We start from the raw sequence: 19,527 nt of genomic DNA, 5'->3' as shown, positions 1-19,527 counted from the left end.
TTAGTTGTCGGCTGAGAATTTGCACTTCTTGTTAAGAATATTTTTACTCATCATTGGCCAGTATTTTGCTCGAGTAGAATTTTTCTTTTTTTTTTTTTTGGAACTCAACACATGAATAATTGTGATTGGTGAATTTTCCCGATATCGTGATTTTAAATGTCGATATTTCGTGTTTAATTCCAATGGCGTTGTGAATCGATGAATACGGTTTTAATAATTGTTATCAGTTTTATTTATTATTTATTTTTTTTTTTTTAATAGAAACAATTTTTTTCTCGACGTTTTTCTATTTTGTTTAGTTAAACTACTTTTTAGAAGCATTCCACTGACAGGAAGTTTATAATTTTTGTTCATTTAATTTAATTTATTTAATTATTTATTTATTTATTTATTACATACGAAATCCATTCGTATTTTTTGTTACCGTGAAAAAATTTCCCATTTTAAATGGCCTAAGAAATTTTTCTCAAAGACAAAATTGTTTTAATAATCAAATTTTAAAATAATTTTTTTTTCACCTTTTTTCAATTTTAATTTTTTTTTTCCCTTTGAATTATTTACCAAAAATAGAAGGATTTTTTGCCAAAACAGAAAAAATTAAATTTTGAAAAAAAGAGTAGAAAAAACGTGACTTTAAATTATTGAAAAAATTTATTTATTTTATTCTCTTCCTGTCAGACGAGAATTTGCGATAATTTTTTGGTGCACACAGGTTGTCTAAGAAAAAAAAAAAAAAAATTGGTTGTGCGTCGTTACATTAGAAGCTTTTGCGACAGTTGTTTGTTTGTTTTTTTCTTTTTTTTTTTTTTAAATCAAATTTGAAATTTTATTAGGAAAAAAAAAAAAAAAAAAAAAACCAACGAATTTTCAGCTTCGTACTATGCACTCTGTGTTGTGAATGGTATTTACTAATTAAATATACGCGCTAATGAAAAAAAATAATACAATAATAACAATAATATATGAATTTAATATATAAATATATTATATAAATTATATACAATTATAGATATATAATATATAATGTATATATATATACCTATATATAATATATATTATATATGTACAATATTATATAATTATATATTATATATAAACATATATATTTATATAGTCAAGGCATCGTAATATTTTAGCTGTTAAGCAAAGACAATTTTTTATATACAATGGCTGAAATGCAATGATATTTATCTATACAATATATTCATATATATATATTATATATATATATAGTAAAGTTTTATCCTTTGATACGAGAACGGTTTTATCTGATAGAAAATAATTTTCATCCTTTTTTTTTCATAGGAATTTTTTCATTAAAAAAAATAGAAGTAATTTTGCTTTTTATTTTACTAGTCATTTTTTTTGTATTTTTTTTTAGGAAATTTATTTAGTTTTTAGAAAAATTTTTTTTTTTGGTTCATTTTTAATATAATTGAAAAATTATTATTAGGGAACAAAAAAGTATTGTTTCAGAAAAAAAAAGTATGAGCTTTCATTTCTGGCAATATATCGGGTTGAAAATCAACTTTAACAAAGTAAAATGTGACTAAAAAGCAAATTATTCTTGTAACTAAAAAGTGAATCAGTGCAGTAGTTGAGCGTAGATTTATCTCTTGTAATCAGAAAAAATCATTATCATTCGAAATATCTGTCCCTCATGATTAAAAAAAAATATATATATATAAATAGTTCGGAATTATTTTTTTTTTTGCTTCTTTTATTTCTTCATACAAAAAAGTATGATTTTAAAAGATTTCGCAATAATTTAAAATGTTTTCTAAAATTTCTTTTGGATTTCTATCAAAATTATTATTTTAAATATAATAACAATAATTTTTTTTTTTATTTCTGAAGACCGCAAAAATTAAATATCAAAGAAAATTAAAAAAAATTCGATATAAAAAAAAAAAAATAAGTGACTGAAGACAATGATTAAAGTGAGGGTCAGATATTTTTCTTCATATCATCATCGCACAAATCATACTGAAGAAACAAAAAAAAAATAAATATATTTCAAATTTTATTTTTACATCTCATTTGACGATATATATTTTATTCTCGACAATTTTACATGAACAGCACTTACTATGAGAATAATCATTGCACATTGTAGTCGTCGAATCGCTGATTATTATTATTGTAATTAAAACTAAATGCGATTTCAAAAAAAAAAAAAAAAAAAAAAAAAAAAATTGAAAAAGTCGTACTATATAATTAAAAAGAAAAAAAATGTGGTTGCTAATGATCGTCCCTTAGATATTAAAATAATCAATCTGCGATTCTTGGCAATTTTTATAGAATTTTTTTTTCTCCATCAAGTAAGAAAAAAAATATTCTATATATTTTGTCAGGATTATGTGTATATTTAGTCAGTTTAGAAAATAGTTTTGTATCCTCGCATAATTCCAACGATCAAAAAAAAAGAAAAGAAACGAAAAAAAAATTAGATCAGTGACTTTTTAAATATAATGAAAAAACAAAATTTATTCTATAAATATAAAATTTTTTGAATTTCTCTTAAAATTTTTCACTCGACATTTATGTTTTAAACTATATTATAAAATTATTATTATTATTAATTATTTTTTCGAATGTCTAAAAATCTGAGAATTCTGTAAATTTTTCACTCACAAGTTGTTGAAGTTAACAAAAATGGAAAATTACTAAAAATTTTTGTTATATTTTCCATAAAGAGTAAAGAAAGTTACTTTTCTCATAATTTAATTACTTTTTAGAAAATAAATAGTAAATTTTTTTTTCAACTGTTACTTTTAACAAGTAAAGAAGTAAATTAAAATTTTCGTCACTTTTCTTTTTTTGGGTATTTAATTTTGTTACTAGTTGACAAGTAAATTTTGTCATGCTTTTATAGTTACTTTATTGAATAAGAATTGTTATTTTTGAAAAAAGTAATTTGAAATTTAACTTTTCCTTTTTTTTTGCAATAAATTTTCAAATAAAATATCGTTACTTTAAAAAAGTTACTTCTCAGTATTACTGTATTTATTTAATTATAGATAATTAATATTATTTAATTATTTATTGAATTTTTCAATTAATTTTTATGAATAAAATTTTTAATTATAATTATAAAAATTATATTCAGTATTAATAAATAGTAAAATTTGTTTTGAGAATTGAAAAAAAGTAACTTAAATTTTTGAAATATTGCAAAAAAAAAAAAAATCATCTCTTGTAACGAGAAAAAATCTCCGTAGATTTAGAAAAAATATTTTTATTAGTTTTTTAATTTTGTTAATTTTTTTTTTTTGTAATTTTTGTTATTTTTTTCCGAAACTTATTGATATTATACATATAGAAATATTGTTATGTAATCGAGTTTTTAAAACGCAGCATTATTGTATATCTAATCACAAAAGCACGCTTACGGATTATATTCCTCTTAGAGATAAAATCCTACTGTCTAGATATTATATATATATTTATATATATATATTTTTTTTATTTATGTAAATTATTCTAATACATTGAAAATCAATGGTTTATATCCAATTGTTTTCATGTTTATTTGCAAAAGACATCAGTATTGCACATTCCATTGAGTACAAAATCTATAATTTCGTTTTTAGGTACAAAAAAAAAATTTATTTCAATAACTAATAAATTCGACGGCGAATTATTAATTATTATTCGATTCAATTATCGAATTATTTATATATTATAAATATATTTATTTAATAATTAATCTTTCAAGTCTTGAATTACTAAATAAATAATTTAAATAACTAATTAGTTATTTAACAGAAAGATTAATTAATTAATTAAGTAACTTTAGTTGATTATGTAATTAACTGTTTAATTAATATCTACTTAATTATTAACAAATTTAAAAAAAAACGTTCCATGTAAAAGTCACTTCTGAATCTCAAAGAGCGAGAATGCGATGATTTTTTTTTTTTAAATTAAAAAATGTTATTTAACTTGAATGCTTTGAATATGGCAAAAAAAAAAAAAAAACGAGAGCAATTTGAACACATATCAAATAATGTGTTGAGAAAATCGACTCTTGTGATCTGGAAAGTTACCATTTACAATTTATATTATATAATTATTATAAATATATATAATTATACACTGTGCATTATTGATGTATAGAAATACTTGATTGTCTGTTCATTCAGAATACTCGGGTTGTGAGATTCTAAAAAAACTCAAGTTGCACACATACCAAAAAAGAGATTAGAATTATTATTATTGCAATTTTTTTTTTAATTATAATTCCGTCTTCTGCAACTTGAATCATGAAGTATCATTTTAAAATGCGTCTGTGTAAAAAAAAATGGAAAAAATAGAATAACAAAAAAGAGCTGTACGAGAACCAAAATAATGCCGTAGCATAATACTAATGTAAAACTACAGCTTATACAATTTAAACGTTAATTGTTGTAAGCGTCCGTATTTTTTCATTAAAATTCGCGCCTTCTATACGAGAATATCTCGTTAGTAACTATTATTAAACATTTTTTCTTTCTTTGTTTTTTAATTTAGTAATCATTTAAATCATAAGTTCCGGAATATTTAAATAACTCAAAATTAGATTATATTGAATAATATATATATTATATATATATACAAGGTTTTTTAATATAAACAAAAAAAAAACCACAGATTGTTTAACGCTATTAATTAATCACGCTGTGTCATCCTTTCAAAGTTTATTTACAAAAAAAAAAAAAAAAAAAAAAAAAACTCATCATTACAAATAATGGTACAATAAATACAAAGTCATTCATAACAGGGAATTTTTTTTCTTTGTTTCCCTTCCTATTTATAAAAAAAAAAGGAAATTGTAGAAAATGGACTTATTTTTGAGGATTAAAAAAAAATTGTTTCTTTTTTATTTTTTATTTCTAACAAAATTAAAATAGAATTATTATTTTTATTATAAAAAAAATTGCTAAAAACTATTTTTTCTCATTGAAACATTACAAGTAATAATTGTAATTTAATAAAAATGTTTTTTAATTTTTATTACTAACAAAATTAAAATAGAATTATTATTTTGATTATATAAAAAAAATTTACTAAAATCTATTTTTTCTCATCTGAAACATTACAAATAATTTGTAATTTAATAATATTTTTGATGTGTATTTAAATGCGTTGGAAAATTGTATTTAATGAAATAATTTCAAAAAAAAATTTCAACATATAATTCAAATTTTGTTTAATATAAATTTTATTTTCTATCAAAAAAAAAATCCCTGTAAATAGAAAATCAATTTTAATTAATTTCAAAACACTGAACATTTGAATGAATGATAAATTAGGATATTATTTTTATCTCCCAATAATTTGATCTCATTGATTTATAAAAATAAAAAATACATTTTCTTTTATGAAAGAAAAAAATCAGACGTCCTTTTCTTTTATAATTTTAATTATCACAAATGTTGTCACCTGGTTTTAAAAATAATTTGTGCAATTTTCGAACATAACGCCGGTAATTCATTGGCAGGTGTAAATTCAGCGGCAAGAATTGCATTCGCCACTGCTATTGTCTCCTCCACTGATGGACCGGCTTTTATCCAAATTTTTCCATTCATACCAATTGCAAGCTCATATTTGTGTTCTTTTGCAAGTAAATGCAATAGGGGACATTTGGGATTGAGAATTTTTCTAACTAAACTCAATGAACATGAAAATAACATTCCATCGGCACTTAATACGCCCAATTTGCCTTTTTTACCAAATGAATCAACACAAACAAGTTCTGGTTCCATGTCTTTGCTTGCCACAAGTAATTTACCATAAATTACATCACCAACTTGAACATCGGGACGATTACGTTTTGATGCACCCTCAAATGCCAAATATGAAAGAGAAGCCTGTTCACTTGAGCCAATGTCAACTTTAAATATATCGCCGGCTTTTTGTGTTACAATGCCCACCACACTTTCACCTCGATTTGGAACGTATCTAAGGACAATTTTTTTTTTTAAACATTTTTAAAAGAATATGAACAAAAGAAAACAAAGTTTTTCTCCAAAATGAAAAATTTTCTTGTTTCATTGTTATATAATTTATTCAAATAAAAAAAAAAGAAAACTCAAATTTAGAGAAAGTACTTTCATTTTTATAAGCGTTTTCAAATTCATAGGAAATAATAAATAATTTTCAAATGTATTTTGAAGGTCTTGAATCGGATATATTAATTAAGAAAAAGTACATAATTTATATTTTGATTAAATAATTTTAAAATTTGAAAATAATTTTTAAATTAGTACATAAAAGTCCGTAATTTTGACTAAAAGTTCAAGTATGGCAATTTTTTTTTGTAATATTTTTAACAAATAATATAAAAAATCAAATGTTTTTCTTTGACTTTTATCAATAAATGCAACTTTTTTTTAAGTTAAATTAACTTAAAAAATTTTTATAAATTCAAATCGTCAAATTTTTTACTAAAATTCTGCAATAATTTCCATAAATTAGATTCAAAAAACCTTTCTTTAAAAAAAGTTTATAATGAAGTTGAAAATTTTGTTTCTAACAAAATCTGAAATTTGTTACGTTGATGAAATTTACGTTTATAATCAACAATTTAGAAGAAAAAATATTTTTCTATGTAAATCATTAAAAAATTTTTGTTTTTCTAAACAAATTTTTATAACATTTCACGATCAACAATTTTTAAAAGAAAATAATTTGTAGGCAAAAAATTTCTTTATTCAGGTCTCGGATTTTTTTCCGACTTTTTTCGACTTATTTTAATAAAATGCGACTTTTTTTTTACATTTTTTTTACAAAATTTTTAAACAAAATACTTTTTTTTAATACACAATGCAGATATTCTTCAGTTCTTCTTTATTTCAATTATTTAACAAATTTTTCAGTAAATTAATTATTTTTAATAATTTTAATGAAATTCTTCACAAATTCAATTATTTTCAACTATTTGTCAATTAAAATTTTTATGAAATTTAAAAATTGTTTAAATTTTAAAAATTGTTTAAATTTTAAAAATTGTTTATAATTTCAAAAATTGTTTATAATTTTAAAAAAATTAGCAAATAAAATTACACAAAAAATTTTTAATTCAAAATCACTTGATATTTACTTATTTGCAATAATTTCAATTATTTTGAATAATTTTTATAATATTCTTCGAAAATTCAATTATCTGAAAGCATTTTTTAATTAAAAACTTTTGGAATTCAATTTTTGTATGTGATTTCTAATAAATTTTTCATCAACAGAAATCACTAAAAATTTCTCTTATTATAATTATTGTCTGAAATTTAACAGAATCTTTTGAAATTCAATTATTTTCAAAAATTTCAATTTAATTATTTCTCAAATTTTCCTTTTAAATTTTTTTGAAATTTAATAATTTCAATTAGAACTCTCCTGAAATTCAATTATTTTTAATGATTTTTGTAATATTCTTCGAAAATTCAACTATTTAAAACCATTTTTCACTTAAAAAGTTTTCAAATTATCGTATTTTTGTCTCCAATTTCTAATAAATTTTTTAGTGAAATCATCAAAAAAAATTTAATTAAAAATCACTTGAAGTTCAATTAATTTCAAATCTGAAAATTCAATGATTTTTAAAAAATGTTATCTAAAATTATTTGATGAATTATTTTTAGTAACTGGTAAAATTTAATTATTGTCTGAAAATTAACAAAATATTTTTTGAAATTCAATTATTTCTAAAAATTTCAATTTTAACTCTTCAAAACAAATTTCTTTAAAACAAATTTTTATTTAAAAATCTGTAAAACTTGATTAAGTATTGCCTGAAATTTTTTTCACCATCAAAACTAAAAACTATGACAAAATTTTAAATTCGAATAAATTGCTTAAATCAGATTTCAAAAAATTATAAAAACGAAACTTAAAGAATTTTTTTCTTGAAATATTCTAAATATAATAATAGTAGTAAAAAAAGTAATAATAACAAATTTATATGTAAAGTAATTTTTTTTTAAAAAAGTTGCCTAAAAGAACAATTTATAGAAAATTGTTGAATAAAATAATTAAAAGAAAAAAAAGTTAATGATGTTTCAGTTAATGATCAATTCAATTCTCAAGATTTAAACTCATTTAAAAAAATTCTAACTCAAAAATAAATTTTTAAAAATTATTCAGAACTTAATTTTTTTTCCATTACATAATATAATGGTTCAAAAATTTAAATTTAAGACTTTTGCGTATATTATTTCATTTATAGATTTGAAATCAACAATTTTTAATAATAAAAGCTAGAAATTTTACTACTTAAATTAATTAATTTTTTTTTTTTTTTTTTGCTACATAAAGTACGTAATTTTCAATTTTGAAAACGCTTTGAGGCCTTATTTTGAAATTTTAATTTTTTTTTATTTTAATTTACTAACCTTTTTTCATAACTGTTGACATAATAAATAAAAGGATCTCGTCGTTTTAAAACGCCGGCTTTGCAGGTAATAACATTTTCGCCGTCACGTCGAAGACCAGGACCTAATATTACTTTAATTTTTCCTTTACTTGGAAAAATTTCTTTAACAATATCACCTGGCATAACGACATCGTCAATTTTAACATCCATCATTTTTAATTGTCAAAAGTTATACACACGATAAAATAAACAACTGAAACCTGAATTGAAATATATATTTTTAGGTTAGGATTATCCAAATTTGTTAATAATTTCAATTCATAGAAAGAGATATTTATAGATATTATTAATTAATTTATTGTAAAGGAATAGTTAAAGAAAAAAATATTATTTAATTTACCTGGCTTAATATATAATTTAAAGGTCCACGTGCTATTTTTATACTTGTCCGACACAGAGGTAAATAAACAACAAAATGTCAATAATGTTGATTAGTGAATAGAACGCAAAAAAAACAACAATTGTGTCAGTACATTTGAAGTGCCAATTTTATTGATATTTAGTGCAATAATAAAAAATATTTTAATTTAAAATTTGAATTATTTCTTCTTTTTTTTGTTATTAATACTAGCAGACGACACAAATTTAAAAAAAAACGCATACAACGCCGCCTGTCAATAAGAAACGATACTATTTTTCACAAATTTGAAAATTCGATTTTTTATTTATTTACTAGCAAAAATAAATTTTTCCCAATATTATTTATTAAATTTAATTAATTATTCAATTTGTATTTAATTTTATATTGATAAAAAAGGTAATAACAAACATTTTTTTATAATTGGTGGAAATATTTCCAATTTCCACGAATCAGATTCAGTTTCCTAAAAATATGTAGTATACATTCCCATCCCTGTTAAAAATAAAGTTTCTCTGTCTTGCACAAAGTAAAAACTCCCTATAGTCAGACAAGGATAGAAATATAATTTTGCGGGATTTAGTGTATATGCGATGAAAATTGAAATAGTAGTTGTGCATTCGATCTGCCATGATCGAATGCACGTCCTTTGTTTATTTATTAAATATAATTAAAACATGGTTTCGACGCGAGGACCAAAATTTAAATTTTCCGACGGTGAAAAAGTATTATGTTACGAACCAGATCCCACAAAAGCAAAAGTGTTGTATGATTCAAAGGTAAAATTGCACTAAATATTAGACACTAACATAACCAAACTTGCGGTTGGATTGTTTTCATTTTTTATATACATTTTCTGTTTTTCTTTTTTTAAATTCTATATTCTTCTTTCGTTTGAAAATTGTTTAGACTATATTTTTACATTCAACTGTATAAATAATAATAGAAAAATTAGAAAATTATTATTTGAAAATTGTATTTTCAAATGTTTCGCTGTTATTGTTATTCGATTAAGATATACTGTCATTGTTGTTACTATTGGATTTATTAGTTGTGCGTTTCAATTTTAATGAAATCGATGGTAAAATTGACTTTGTGATAAAAAAAATAATAATAATACTTGTTTTAACGAAACTTAAATTTTGTTTTAATTTTAAACTGTCAATATTTTTGAAATTAAAAGTTGACAATAATTTGAATGACGGAAATTGGCAACAATGCATTTTTGTAATTATAATTTTAAGTTGAATTGTAATATTTTTAAAATTTCATCATTTGAAATTGATTCTTTTAGGTTTTAGATGTAATTGTAAATAAGGATCAAAGGGGAAGGAAAGCTGTGGAGTACCTCATACATTTTCAGGTATGAAATAAATTTTGTTTCTAATAAAATTAATTTTAAATTATTTAACTTTTTTTTTTGGCTTTTAAAATTTTTAAGAATTAAACTTTTTTTTTTTATTAAATTGTTTATTTTATGAAATTTTCAATTATTTTCTTCAACTCTTATTTAAACTGAAGGTGATTTTATTTTTTTTTTGGCATTAGGGTCATTAAAATAATTAGAATTTTTTTGGTGAAGTTTTTAATTTTCGAAAAAAAAACTTATGAATCGGAAAATTTATAAATTAACCTTATGTGAAAAAAATAATTACATAAACATTTTTTTCTAAACTGCATTTTATTACAAATAATTAAAATTTAAATTTTTGTTGTCTCAATAGGATTACAAATAAAAAGTTACCTGTTTTTTTTTAAAAAAAAGAAAGCATAAAATGTGAAAAATTATATTTTATTTATACTTAATATGAAATTATCAATTTTTCCGAGCTATTTTTTGGTGAAAATTAAATAAAAAATCCACCTTTTTAACATTTATTTATTTATTTATATATAAAGGAGCCTTGGAAAAAAATAAAAATTGCCCTTTTTTGTGTTTTTATTCTATTTGTGAAAATTTTATTAAAATTACATATGAGATTTTAAAAAAATTCTTTGGTTTCTGTATATAGAATTGATTTATTAAAATTAATAATTTAAAATCAATTATTACAAAAAAAATTATAATTATAGGGATGGAATTCCTCTTGGGATCGTTGTGTAACAGAAGAATATGTATTAAAGGACACCGAAGAAAACAGACAACTACAAAGGGATCTTGCACAAAAAGCACAGCTTCAATTGTAAGATGTTTAAAAAATTTTAATTTTTCTTTTTTATAATTATTTTATTTTATTTATCAATATAATAGTAAATACAATCTTTTTATCGTAAAAGAATCTAATTAAATTTCAATTTAAAAAAAAACAAATTAATCCAATCAATTGATTAATTGGGAATAATTAATTTTCATCAAAGCTGAAGTACGCAACGTTTATGAAAAACAATTTTTAAAGAAATAATTTTTTGTCTAAAAATTATTTTTTTTTTTATAATTTATTGTTTAATGAAAACTACAAGAAATATTTTTTAGGCAAAAAATTATAGAATTTTTCATTTTAAAAAATTATTTCTTTAAAAATCGTTTATCATAAACGTTGCGTACTTCAGCTTCGTAATTTTCAAAAAAAAAAAAAAATAATAATTCTGGAATTATTAAGAAATAATGATTTGTTAATTTTTGTTGTCAATTAGAGGAGCTTATTTATACAGAAGAGAGCGAAAAAAGAGAAGTTACAAATATTCCGAACGTTTAGTTGAATCGGAAACAGACTCAAAAAGACAAGCAAGAAGTGCTGGAAGTCGTGCGACTTCAGCGACAACCGGATCTTCCGAAGACGGAAGTTCTGGACAACGAGACGAATATGATACGGAAGTAAGAATTTTTTATTTCTTTTAATAATATTAATGTTTTTTTTTTTTTTTTTTTTTAATTTAGATTTTTTTTAACTTTGTATTATTGCTGAATAAAAAAATGGTGCAAATTTTTTTTTTTTTTCAAAAAAATTAAGAAAAGCGCCAATAGAAGAAATGAAAAAAATTTAAAGGAATTAAATGAAAGAAAATTAAAAAAAAAATAATAATAAAGACAAAGAAAGAAAAAAAAAGGTAAAATTATAATTAATTGAATTTAATGATTCTAAATAAATAAAACGAAAAAAAATTTACCATTCGTAAAATAAAATTCAAATAACTTAAAATTAAAATAATGTTAATACGGAATTTAAAAATAAAATCGAAATGAAGGCAAAAAAAAAAAAATTACAAATTAAAGATAAAAACAGTGTTTTTATAAATTAGAAACTAATCGAACGGACATTCAAAATAAAAGTTCATGAAATTTTCGTATTTTTAAATAAAAAAAAAAAATAATTTTTTGGTAAAAATGTAAGCAAATTTTATTTTTAACACTGAATATAATTAAAAGTTGCATTATAAGAGTAAAAATTTCCTATAAATAGAATTATTAATTATTTAAATTAGAATTATTAATTTTTTTTAGGTTAAGTTACCCAAACACCGCTTTCTATTGAAAATGAAATTGCAATTTTTATCAAAATCTAATTTCCAATGATTCAAAATGAGAAAAATTAAATTATTTACACTTGCATCGCGAAACACATTTAAAATCCAAATTCTTATTTTAATTAAAAATATTTTGCACTTACTTTTATTTAAATCGTTTGTTCTTTTGTGGAAGAAAATTGTATTTTTTAATTAAAAGGAAAAAAAAAATTGAATTCGATTATAAAAAATTCGGTTTTTTTAGGTTAGTTTTTCTATCAAAAAAATATTTTCACAAATAATATTTTGTGGTTCATTAAACTATTTTATTGAATCAATAATATTTGAAGGTCATTTAAAGGATTAGATCAGAAGATCTAAGAATTTCATTATAATTATTTCGTTTACATTTTCAAACATAAACACACATTTTCTGTTTACAATATAAATCTCTTACTTTTCGCTCTATACACACTGCACTGAACCAAACATATTATAGTCAACATTTTCAGTTGAAACCTTTAACACTCGAAAAAAAAAAGATACACCTTAAAAATCGTTTATTTATTTTTATCAACACCGTTTTTTTGTTCTGTTCGATAATAAATATAAATCTTTCTAAAAATGCAAAGTAGAAAAGTGAAATTTGACAAATTAGATACCGAGATTGTCATTGCAAATCCAATTGATAATAATTCTTCAAAATCAAAAGAACGAAAACCAAAAAAACGTCGAGCATTTTTAACGGTTAGAAAAAATGTGCAAGGTCGCAATTTATTGACAGCTGAAAACAAAAAACATCGAATAATTGCAAATGAAAATAATAAAAAAAATAAGAGAAAAAAAGTTAAATTCGATTCCAAATCGACAGGAAAATTACAAGTCAACAATAATAATAATAATAAACAACAAGCGATGAATTTAAAAACTAAAGTAAGAAAGAATAAAGTTGCATTGGTGAAAAATAAAGAAAATATGGTTGTGAAACGAATTAGAAAGAAAAAAAATAGTTCTCCAGTGATTGTTCAAAAGGTGAAACGATTTAAAAAAATGTCTCAACCTGTTCAGGATGCCGTTACGGAAGAAGAAGAGGAAGAAGAAGAAGAACATGAGGAGGAGGAAGAAGAAGAAGAGGAAGAAGAAGAAACAGAAAGTAGTGTTTCTGATTATGAAGAGGAATCAAGTGGTGGTGGTGGTGGTGGTGGCGAGGGCGAAGGCGGTGGCGATGATGACAGCTGTGGAGGAAGTCAATCTGGTGCGAGCATCAGACCTGGTGTTGATCTTGATATAGGAAATACTTTGCGTCGAATTTTGGAAATAGACAGTGAATTAATTAATCAAAAAAATAAGGTAATATTTTCATTTTTTTTTTTTTATCTTTTGTCTTATTATTTAGTTGATTATTTTTACTATTTCGAAAAAATATTAACCGCCGCTTGAAGTTGGCAGTAGATTAAAAATTAGATTGCAAACTTGTAAGCAGCTGACAGTTTGTAGACAACTTCAGACGGTAAATAATTGCAGGCCTCGGATTATTTATGATTTTTTCTGACTTTTTTTTGTTTTTCAAAAATACGACTTTTTTCGACTTTTTTTTAATAAAATGCGACTTTTTCGACTTTTTTTTATATTTAAAAAAAAAGATTTTAAACAAAATACTTTTTTTTATGCAGGTCTTCTTCGGATCTTTTTTATTTCAATTATTTAGCAAATTTTTAACTAAAATTCTTCACTAAAAGTTAATTATTTTTAATAATTTTAGGGAAATTCTTCACAAATTCAATTATCTTAAACTATTTTTCAATTTATTTATTTTTTTTAATAAAATTTAATAATTGTTTATAATTTAAAAAAAAAAATTAGCAAATAAAATTACGCAAAAATTTTTTAATTCAAAATCACTTGAAATTTAATTATTTGCAAAAATTTCAATTATTTTTAATGATTTTTATAATATTCTTCGAAAAAATTCAATTATCTGAAAGCATTTTTCAATTAAAAACTTTTGTAATTCAATTTTTTTTATGTGATTTCTAATAAATTCTTCATTTCAACAGTAATCATTAGAAATTTCTCTTATTATAATTATTGTCTGAAATTTAACACAATCTTTTGAAATTCAATTATTTTCGAAAATTTCAATTTAAAAGCTTCTAAAATTTAATTATTTCTCTTAATTTTCCATCTCAAATTTTTTGAAATTTAATATTTTCAATTAGAACTCTCCTGAAATTCAATTATTTTTAATGATTTTTTATAATATTCTTCGAAAATTCAACTATATAAAACCATTTTTCACTTAAAAAGTTTTCAAATTATTGTATTTTTGTCTCCTATTTCTAATAAATTTTTTAGTGAAATCATCAAAAAATTTTAATTAAAAATCACTTGAAGTTTAATTAATTTCATTTTTCACTTAAAAAGTTTTCAAATTATTGTATTTTTGTCTCCTATTTCTAATAAATTTTTTAGTGAAATCATCAAAAAATTTTAATTAAAAATCACTTGAAGTTTAATTAATTTCATTTTTCACTTAAAAAGTTTTCAAATTATTGTATTTTTGTCTCCTATTTCTAATAAATTTTTTAGTGAAATCATCAAAAAATTTTAATTAAAAATCACTTGAAGTTTAATTAATTTCAAAAATCAAAATTGTAAATCTTTGAAAATTCAATTACTTACTTTTAAAAACTGTTATCTAAAATTATTTGATAAATTATTTTTATTTTTAGTAACTGTAAAATTTAATTATTGTGTGAAAATTAACAAAATCTTTTGAAATTCAATTATTTCTAAAAATTTCAATTTTAACTCTTCAAAAATTATTATTTAAAACTAATTTTTATTTAAAAATCTGTAAAATTTGATTAAGTATTGCCTGAAATTTTTTTCACCATCAAAACTAAAAACTATGACAAAATTTTAAATTCGAATAAATTGCTGAAATCAGACTTGAAAAAATTATAAAAATGGAAATTTAAGAATGTTTCTTAGAAATTTTTCCTACTTAAATAAAATTTTGAAAATTTGTCTTGCAATTAGTTCAATTCTGAAATATTCGAAATAAATTTTCTTGATAACATTTTTATAGAATTAATTCTAATTACAGAATTAATAAAATGAATTTAATATCTAATAGTTATTTAAAGTAAAATATTTATTAACCAATTAAATTTTGTTAAAATAAAAAAAATTAATCGACTTTTTGGAATATAAATCAATTAAAACGACTTAATTTTTGTGTCTTAAAGTCAATCCGAGGCCTGTTTTATCGAATAAATTGGATCAGAATATTTAATTTAAATTCTTGATTTTTTAATTAATTAGCTGTTAAAATAATGAATTAATGTTGCATTTATTAATTTACGTTAATCGAATAAATTGGATTAGAATATATAATTTAATTTCTTGGTTTTTTAATTGATTATGTAACTTAATATCAAACAAATTGGATGAAAAATTAATAAAATTTAAGGATTATTGAAATTTAATAAATTCTTTTCTTTTAAAGAAACGAATATTTTTTTTACTTTCTGACTACTTTTTTTTTGCAGCTTGTTGTTTTGCCAGCGCAACCAACAGTCGCGACTATTTTAGAATCATGGGTAAATCATTTTACGGAAACGGAATTAAAAAGTATTCCCGATAAAACACAACGAAACAAAGGCAACAATGTTGTTGAGAAAACATTGACTGATATAAATCTTTGCCGAGAAGTTGCCGATGGCCTAAGAGTTTATTTTGATTTTACGTTGCAAAAACTTCTTCTCTATAGGCAAGAAAGAGAACAAAATAATTCGATAATGCTTGCGTCATTGAATATGGAGCCAGTTGAAATTAAGGAAGAAACACTTGAGTTAGTATTGAGATATACAATTACAAAAGAAAATTATTTTTTTTCAATTATTAATTAATAATAATTATACTATTTTAATTAATGTAAAAAATAATACTATTTTATTAAAAATGTAGTGTATGTGTTTTTTTAATTAATTAATCAAAAAAAAAAATTTTTTTTTCTTCTATTCTCAGAATTTTGGATGTGTCAATAAAAGAGGAAATTGAAGATACGGAATATGCTCATCTACCTCCATTTCAAGAGCAGGAACCGGAAATGGAAAATTCAAATAAACCTATATCACAAGTGAAACGAAAATTAAGATCGTGTAGAGTTAGTTCCGTTGAAGAACCTAGACAATTACGAAGTCATGAGGAAACAAAACAGGATCAGGGAAATTTGTCGAGGTACTCTTTTTTTTCTTTGCAAATTCTGTTTTAATATTGTATTGAATTAAATATTTTTATTTTTGTCTCAATTTTTAATTATAAAGTTCTTTTTAATTATCCATCAAAAAAAAAAAAAAAAAAAAAAATCAATTACTAGGAAACGAAATTTGTTTTCAATTTTTATCAGAAGAAAAACCAAAATAATTTAGATGGAACTTTTTTGAAATATTAAATAAAAATAACATATTTATATTTTTATCAAAGGAAAATAGAAATTAATAATTAGAGTAATTAAATGAAAATTAATTTTTTTTTTAATAATTTTTAGCAGTATGGCCAGCACAAGTTCGCGTTGTTCTAGTCCAAGAGGCGTTACACTAAGAATGCCTGTCGTTGTTCCCGCTCATATCGGTACATTACTTCAAGAATCCAAAGGCTGGAGATTAATTCCAGAATCTGCAAAATTTAAAGGCATACGAAATCCTTGTCTCATTTATGGCGCTGTTCACTTTGTTCGGCTATTCGGTAAGTTATTTGACATAATTATTTCAATAACAGAGTTTGTCTGTAGTTACATTTTTAAAAATAATTGAATTTCAAACGATTTTAAATTGAAATTTTTCTTATTTCAGTCAAATTACCGGAACTGTTGCAGAATTCGGATATCGCTGATAAAAAATTGAAAGTTGTTTTAAAGTATTTAGATATGGTTCTAAGGTAATTGAATTATTTTCTTCTTTTTATTTAAAAAAAAAAAAAAAAAAAACAGGGTGGCCACAAGTTCGAAAAAAACTATCAGTTAAAAAAAATGATTAAAAACAATAATCTAAGTTAATTAATTTAAAAAGTTAATAGAAATTTACTAAAATTACATTTATTTTAAACATAATCTAAAAAAAATTAATTTTACTGACAATTATTTATTTTTAATTAAATAGTTAGTAAAAATGAAATATTACTATTTTAATCAGTGAATAATTAATTTTTTATCAATAAAAATAACTATTATTATTATTATTATTATTATTAACGGGCATGTCCCGTTAATAAATAAATAAATAAATTTTTAACTAATGCAGTTTTAGAGAAAAATGAGAAAAACGAGGTATCTTTTAATTAAAGAAAAAATAAAAATCTTAATGCATTTAAATAATGTAAAAATTTTCCAGTCGTGGAAAAAAAATAGAAAATTAAAGGATAATGAGAGTATTTTGAAAATTAAATTTTGTCGACCACCTTGTAAAAAATACGAATTATTTATAAATTATACAAATTCAATTGTTAATTTTTTGTACTTAAATTATTAAATACAAATTAACAATTGAATTTTTAATTTACCAATCGATTTTCATATTGTACTAATTTCTTTTTTTTTTTTTTAATTGAATATTTTCAGTTATTTAGAATTACATCGAGAATGGTTTGGCGAGCAATATTACACGCAGGCTGAGCCTCCAACAACTGAATTGTGTGAGAATAATTGATTTTTAAAATGAATGACACTATAGATAATGGATTTATTTTTATACCAGGAGAATACGTGAGAGCATATGATTGATTTATATACTTTATTAATGAAAGTTATTTCTTTTTAAACAAAAAAAAAAAATTGCGATTTCGCACAACACACATACACAATTCACACATTTTATTATATATATATTACTATTGTGAATTGCTTTTAATTTCAATAACTGCAGTTTGTTTGTAACAAACTATTTATATACATATGAAAAAACAAAAGAAAAAAAAAGAACACTTCGAACTCTTTCTTTTTCTTGATCTCGATAAGTTGTTTTCTGCAACGTTCAACTCTCAGGATTAATAAATACTCCGTTTCGTACCAAAAGTATTGTCGATTTTTTTTTATTCCAAAAAAAAATGCTTTTTTCTTGCTACTAAGTCGTAATTTCCATTATTAATTAATAAAAAAATTATTTTACTAAAATTTTGAGTAATTTGAAATAAATACATAAATACATACATACAAAAATTAACAAAATAGTAAAAAGTTTTGAAAAATGAAAATATGAAAATTACCGGTATAGAAATCTACCTTACCGACTGACGGTGAAACAGTTTTTTGAAAAATTAAAATTTCCGATACAGAAATTTATCTTACCGACTGATGGTAAAGAAATTTTTTTGAAAAATTAAAATATAAAAAAATTTTAACGCAGAAATCTATTTTACCGACTGATGGTAAAGAAATTATTGGAAAATAAAAATATGAACAATTACCGACACAGTAATCTACATTACCGACTGATGGTAAAACTTTTTCAAAAATGAAAATATAAAAATTACCGACCAAAAAATCTACCTTACCGACTAATGGAAAAGAAATTTTTTCAAAAATAAAAATTACCGACATAAGAATCTACTTTACCGACTGATGGTAAGGCAGTTTTTTGAAAAATGAAAATATAAAAATTACCAACACATAAATTTACCTTACTGACTGATGGTTAAATTTTCAAAAAAACGTTACCGTCAGTCGGTAAGATAGATTTCTGTGTCTGTAATTTTTGTTTTCATTTTTCAAAAAACTGTTTTACCATCAGTCGGTAAAGTAGATTTCTGTGTCGGTAATTTTTATATTATTCATTTTAAAAACTGTCTTACCATCAGTCGGTAAAGTAGATTCTCATATCGGTAATTTTTTATATTTTTATTTTTTAAAAAAATTTTACCATCAATCGGCAAAATAGATTTCTGTGTCGGTAATTTTTATTATCATTTTTCAAAATACTATTTTACCATCAGTCGATAAGGTAGATTTCTGTGTCGGTAATTTTTATTATCATTTTTCAAAATACTATTTTACCATTAGTCGATAAGGTAGATTTCTATGTCGGTAATATTTTTATCTTTTCATTTTAAAAACTGTCTTACTATCAGTCGGTAAAGTAGATTCTTATGTCGGTAATTTTTATATTTTTATTTACCATTAGTCGGTAAGGTAGATTTCTGGGTCGGTAATATTTTTATCTTTTCATTTTAAAAACTGTCTTACCATCAGTCGGTAAAGTAGATTCTTATGTCGGTAATTTTTATTTTTTCAAAAAATTTCTTTACCATTAGTCGG

General features: G+C 21.8%; 2 protein-coding genes across 3 annotated transcripts; one reads left to right on the top strand and one right to left on the bottom strand.

Annotated features, from left to right (window-relative positions):
* Positions 1–5,386: 5,386 nt before the first annotated feature.
* Positions 5,387–8,967, bottom strand: LOC127277739 (exosome complex component RRP40). The gene is made up of 3 exons (XM_051299061.1): positions 8,751–8,967; positions 8,370–8,610; positions 5,387–5,943 (listed from the first exon to the last, which is right to left on the bottom strand). Exons 2-3 carry the CDS (start codon positions 8,561–8,563, stop codon positions 5,421–5,423), a joined length of 717 nt encoding a protein of 238 aa, XP_051155018.1. The 5' UTR covers positions 8,564–8,610; positions 8,751–8,967; the 3' UTR covers positions 5,387–5,420.
* Positions 8,968–9,363: 396 nt separating this feature from the next.
* Positions 9,364–18,288, top strand: LOC127277738 (male-specific lethal 3 homolog). 2 transcript variants are annotated; one of them, XM_051299060.1, is made up of 10 exons: positions 9,364–9,547; positions 10,063–10,131; positions 10,842–10,951; positions 11,403–11,583; positions 13,281–13,562; positions 15,767–16,068; positions 16,245–16,457; positions 16,771–16,964; positions 17,072–17,156; positions 17,836–18,288. In XM_051299060.1, exons 1-10 carry the CDS (start codon positions 9,446–9,448, stop codon positions 17,921–17,923), a joined length of 1,626 nt encoding a protein of 541 aa, XP_051155017.1. In that variant the 5' UTR covers positions 9,364–9,445; the 3' UTR covers positions 17,924–18,288. The 2 variants fall into 2 exon arrangements, with proteins under 2 accessions (XP_051155017.1, XP_051155016.1); XM_051299059.1 differs by having other exon boundaries at positions 9,365–9,547; positions 16,768–16,964.
* Positions 18,289–19,527: the final 1,239 nt, after the last annotated feature.

Source organism: Leptopilina boulardi, unplaced genomic scaffold, assembly GCF_019393585.1.
Source record: "Leptopilina boulardi isolate dan_hultmark-lab unplaced genomic scaffold, ZJU_Lbou_2.1 LbouV2_179, whole genome shotgun sequence".
NCBI lineage: Eukaryota > Metazoa > Arthropoda > Insecta > Hymenoptera > Figitidae > Leptopilina > Leptopilina boulardi.
Note: the sequence above shows the minus strand (reverse complement) of the source record. Positions and strands in the feature narration are given on the sequence as shown.